Source organism: Alosa alosa, chromosome 13 (genome assembly GCF_017589495.1).
Source record: "Alosa alosa isolate M-15738 ecotype Scorff River chromosome 13, AALO_Geno_1.1, whole genome shotgun sequence".
NCBI lineage: Eukaryota > Metazoa > Chordata > Actinopteri > Clupeiformes > Clupeidae > Alosa > Alosa alosa.
This window is the reverse complement of record NC_063201.1, coordinates 28,436,657-28,441,400: the sequence shown is the minus strand read 5'-3', so window position 1 is coordinate 28,441,400 and position 4,744 is coordinate 28,436,657. Positions and strand designations below refer to the sequence as shown.

At 41.7% G+C, this 4,744-nt stretch overlaps 1 protein-coding gene across 1 annotated transcript; it reads left to right on the top strand.

Moving 5' to 3' along the window:
* The first annotated feature begins 326 nt into the window (after positions 1–326).
* elp6 (elongator acetyltransferase complex subunit 6) lies at positions 327–4,102 on the top strand. Its single transcript, XM_048260175.1, has 7 exons — positions 327–855; positions 1,159–1,237; positions 1,338–1,408; positions 1,535–1,659; positions 1,847–2,066; positions 2,287–2,448; positions 3,560–4,102. The coding sequence occupies exons 1-7, from the start codon at positions 802–804 to the stop codon at positions 3,683–3,685; spliced, it is 837 nt and encodes a 278-aa protein (XP_048116132.1). The 5' UTR covers positions 327–801; the 3' UTR covers positions 3,686–4,102.
* Positions 4,103–4,744: the final 642 nt, after the last annotated feature.

Here is a 4,744-nt window from a genome sequence, read left to right as displayed (position 1 = left end):
CAAGACCTTAAGAGTTAATGTTGAAATTGGAAGCGTGCACAATGTCCTGTGTGTGTGTGTGTGTGTGTGTGTGTGTGTGTGTGTGTGTGTGAGAGAGAGAGAGAGAGAGAGAGAGAGAGATCAAAGTCAAAGTCAAAGTCAAAGAGAGACATGTTCCAGACATACAAAGAGAGAAATTACGTTCACTATCCCACGGTGTTGTTGTGTGTTTGTGTGTGTGTGTGTGTAATTTCAATGCAATGGCATCACAAGGGTAGGCATAGGCTTCTATACGATTTTGCATTTCGCGTTTTACATATGTCCCTCTGCGGCACCCGTATGCCATGCTTTCGGCACCACTGCACTGGCACTAGAGTTGTTTTGCAGTGTGTTCTTTTCTTTAAAGCTAAATGCTCAAGGCATTTGACTGAAGCAATGAAGCAACCAGTTGACATTGTTATTAATTGATAAGTTCAGTAACGTTAGTTATCATCCTTCCGTTACCAGCTAGCACACAAAGCAGGTATTTAGCATGATGGATGGCTGTTGCTAACGTTAGCAGATATCACTTACTGACAGTCAGCCAACGTTGTGTTGTTCACAATGATGAGGTTTTGCGCGTTCCCTCGAGATATTCCTCTTAAGTGCCGTATTTGCGAGCTAAATTGGTATTGTTTTCAACATAGTTTCTCTCGCCTAGGTTGGAGCTAATGCTGTTAGTTAGTTATCTTGCTAAATGTTTGTAAATACCCATTTATACCACGTTTACGTTCTCTAGAAGTAACGTTAGTTAGTTTCAGGAAAAGCCATTCTACAGACATCATGTTTACGGAACTCAACAGCATCCTCAATAATACCCCGGATAATTGCAAGCTGGTAAGTTACTTACTCACGTCACTTCAGTGTTTCCCACAGAATGGAATTCTATTTGTGGTGGTAGGTTTGCAGAATTAATCTGAATGCAACAGTTTTAAACAAATTAGTGCAGTGTGGTTATGATTCTAACCAGATTTAAGCCCAATTTAGTACAACCAGGAAAATCATTGTGTGGTGGTCAATGTTGATATTGTGGTGGGCCGCCACAAATAAGTCAATGTATGGGAAACACTGCACTTTGTCAAGTGTTGATTGGTAATTTTACTTAGTCTTTATGGATCCACTCTTTTTTTCATTCTGCAGGGAGAGTTTGTTCTTATAATGGACAGAAAGGCTGATGCTTCGTTTCTGGTGCATCATTTCCTTTCTTTCTATTTGCGAGGTGAGTTCATGTGCAATATACAGTTCAAGACTTCTGAATGCAGCTTGAACTGATTCAATAAAGCCAGGTAGTCTGAGTACAGAATGTCTTTGTTTTCCAGCGGGCTGTAAAGTTTGCTTCTTGGGTCTTGTACAGTCTTTTAGTCATTACAGTGCGGTCAGTCAAAGACTGGTAAGTTCAAATACTTTATAATTCATTATCCTTTTTCTGCCTGGGTCAATCTCTTGTTTTGAGTATGTTATTTTACTATACTGGGAAAACAAATCAATGTAATCAGGATTCCTTTTCTTCCTTGAGGGTGTGAGTTTGGCTCAGGCAAAGGAGAAGGGCCAGCTTGTGTTCCTGGAAGGACTGAAAGATTGCCTGGGAGTACTGTTACCTGACGGGCCCAAACCTGACGGTCCCACATTAGACTTTTTCAGGTGATCCAGCACATCCTCTGACACAACAGGAGTGCTTAGAGACATCATCCTCTTTTTAGTCACACCTTAACCAATCTCTTTAGGTTTAAGTTCCCCACACAAAGGATATAGGCCTACTGTTCTGTATGATGTGCCTCTATGGTAATGTTCAATATGTGTTTACGCTGAATTCCATCCTTTCCCTCAGGCCCCAGTGCTTGGATCTGAGAGGTCTGTTTGAGTTTGTGCTGAGCTCTCTGAGTCCACCAGGTGGCACTGGTGGTGAGGGGGACACTGGGTCAGGATGTGCGAGTCCTCCAGTACTGATCGTGGATGACCTGAGTGTCCTCCTCAGTCTCGGCGTTAGCGTTGGAGCAGTGCTGGACTTTGCCCACTACTGCAAGGCTAACATCTGCCACGAGTTAAAGGTTAGTCATAACTGGTGTTGGTTGTCTTATGTCCCAACTGAACACTCTGTCACATGCACACATGCTTGTGTTTTCATGGAAGTTGACATCTGCTGAATCCAGACCATGTGAGTGTCAGTGGAGAAAAAAACATAAGATGCTGTCCTTAAACCTTATATAATTACTATACAACATGTTCTACATCATGTTTTGTTTTCATGATGTTACTTTCTTTATCCAGGGCAGTTCAGTGATGCTCGTCCGGTGTGAGGAGGAGGAGGAGGAGGATGAGGGTGATGAGGAAGGCTCTGAGATGCTCCAGAGGGGTCTGATGCACCAGTGCACCCTGGCTCTGCAGGTTCAAGGTCTCCCCACTGGCTACTGCAGGGACATTCACGGGCAGGTAGGACACTCATTACCATGGGAGCAGCAGTGGGAGGAATTGATAGACTTTAACAGTGTGAGGTTGCAGGTTGTGGGAATTGATAGACTTTAACAGAAATGGCAAATAAAATCACCAAAGCTCATGTTAATGCCAATTAATAGGAAAAGGATGGAAACCCAGCTTGTAACAGTCAGCACGTTTTCATGTCGGGAATAAACCGTTTTGAATCAGTTTATTGCCCAAATTCCATGTCAATATTCCGTTTATCCTGTTTACAAGCAAGTAGAATGTCACATTTTGAGCATATTCCTGTTTACATAGCAATCGACATTATTCCGAATAAGTCAGCGACGCAGCCTACAAATTGGCCCCCAACGTCAATACGTAACTCTCCGCTGGTGGGCTGCATAATACAACGTCTTCAGGGTCTTCCACCTGTATTTCACTTGTTCAGGTGTACATCAATAGCCAGCCTCATTAAGCTTTTTACAAATCTTATTAAAAACGTTATTACGTCATTTTCTCCCGTCGATGAACCCGTCATGATTGCAAGACATAAGTTTGTCTCCTCGTCTTTCCAAAAGTGTGCGCGTTGTTTTGCCATGATTAAGAAAGTGCTTGAGAGACTGGTTCATTTTATCCTACTTCTGTGCGAACTGAGCATGTGCAGGCCTACAACACTCTTCCTTCTGGGAGCATATATTCTGTTTAAGGCGTTTTCATGACCCAATATTCCGTTTAACACAGCCATATGCTAGGGTGTGCAAACTGTTTATTAGTAAACCGAATATGGCCTTTTTCGGTTTATTTCAATTCAGAATAAGGTGTTTACAAGACACACGCATATTCGGTTTATTCCCAATAAACTGATTCGAAACCGTTTATTGGCTTGCATGGAAGCGTGCTGATTGTGACCTTCAGTACTCGGGGTTTAGCATGTGTGAATGTCCTCTCCAGTGTCTCTAGTCTCAGGATTCTCATCGGACAATAAACTGATGTAGTTGCCAGGGATTGTAAACATTGCATTAATCACTGAAACATTAATCTTATACTGTGATTTCCTTATGAATAACACATGTGGTGTACCGTTACAGCACAACAGTGCTCATATCAGTTGGATGTCTTCCAGGTGGACATTTGTTGGAGAGGTCAAGGCCAGCAGCAGCAGCAGAATCAGAAGAAAGTCTTTCAGTACAAAGTCCAGGACAAGGGCGCGTCCTTCTTTGCCCGCGGGACCTCTAGTGCTGTCCTCTGACACTGTACAACACCTGCCCTCAATCCAGGTGGTGAATGTCAGTACACAACTTCATGACCTCGCCTCTCATTATTGATAATGGACTCTGGCTTTGTCATATTATCGTGGAGGAAACATAAACACAAGAGGTCACACTTATATCATTGTGTACATAATGCTTTTCCACTCTTGTTGACTTTGAATGTTTAACCAAGACTTAGAATTAAATGAAATTACTGATTCACACAATTGATCTTAACAGTTTGGCCTGGAGCATCACTATGGTGACTGATTGTGAGATTGTAAAACGGGTTATAGCTATCCAAATTCTTCTGATTTAATGTTCGATCAGCAGGAGCACGATGATCAGTGAAATACATTTGTCAGGCTCATTTATAATAATATCAATTGAATTAAAGGTTACAGTTTTGAAAGTTTCATTAAAGGTGCTGTCTGCAATTCTGGTCCAGTATATCTTGCCACTCACAGTCCTGGCTGTCTGTTCAATGTGGGCAATAATACAACTGGTGTGTGTACACTGTACTGTAAATGGGAAACAAAGATGGTGGCTCAGACGAGGCCATCAGCCTGTCCAGGTGATCAACACATTGCTTCTGGGGAACAGGGAGAGATGTAATATTAGCTGTTGAGGTTGAATATGAATCTTTTGCCAGAACAGCAGACTGTACCTAGACCTACCTAATGTATTGTGGGTAAATAAATGGCAAAATGTCTCAATTGGCAAAACTTTACTATATGTGCAAGAGAATACACAATGTAACTATTGAAAACTCAAATGGGATATCTGAATCTTGTCATGCATGCAGAACTCTCAAAGTCATTGTAGATATGTAACACAGCATTCTGATGTTTTGACACTCCTATTTAGGTAAAGACTCCCTATACACACCCTTCACATTTCAGTTCTTCTTATCATAGCTTCGGTATGCACCTGTCATATTTACTCAGTGATATCCACTTAATCTGATATAAATCAAATCAATCATAGTTATGACAGATTTCCTTACCCAATAAACTAGGGGTTCCACTGGTCATGGAAACTCAGAATTTTGAGAGTTT

Bases quoted from the DNA above. Each gene is read 5' to 3' on its own strand.
- elp6 (XM_048260175.1), top strand. From the start codon at position 802: ATGTTTACGGAACTCAACAGCATCCTCAATAATACCCCGGATAATTGC. The intron at 856-1,158 runs GTAAGTTACTTA...TTCATTCTGCAG, and splicing joins CCCCGGATAATTGCAAGCTG to GGAGAGTTTGTTCTTATAAT. The intron at 2,067-2,286 runs GTTAGTCATAAC...TTCTTTATCCAG, and splicing joins ACATCTGCCACGAGTTAAAG to GGCAGTTCAGTGATGCTCGT.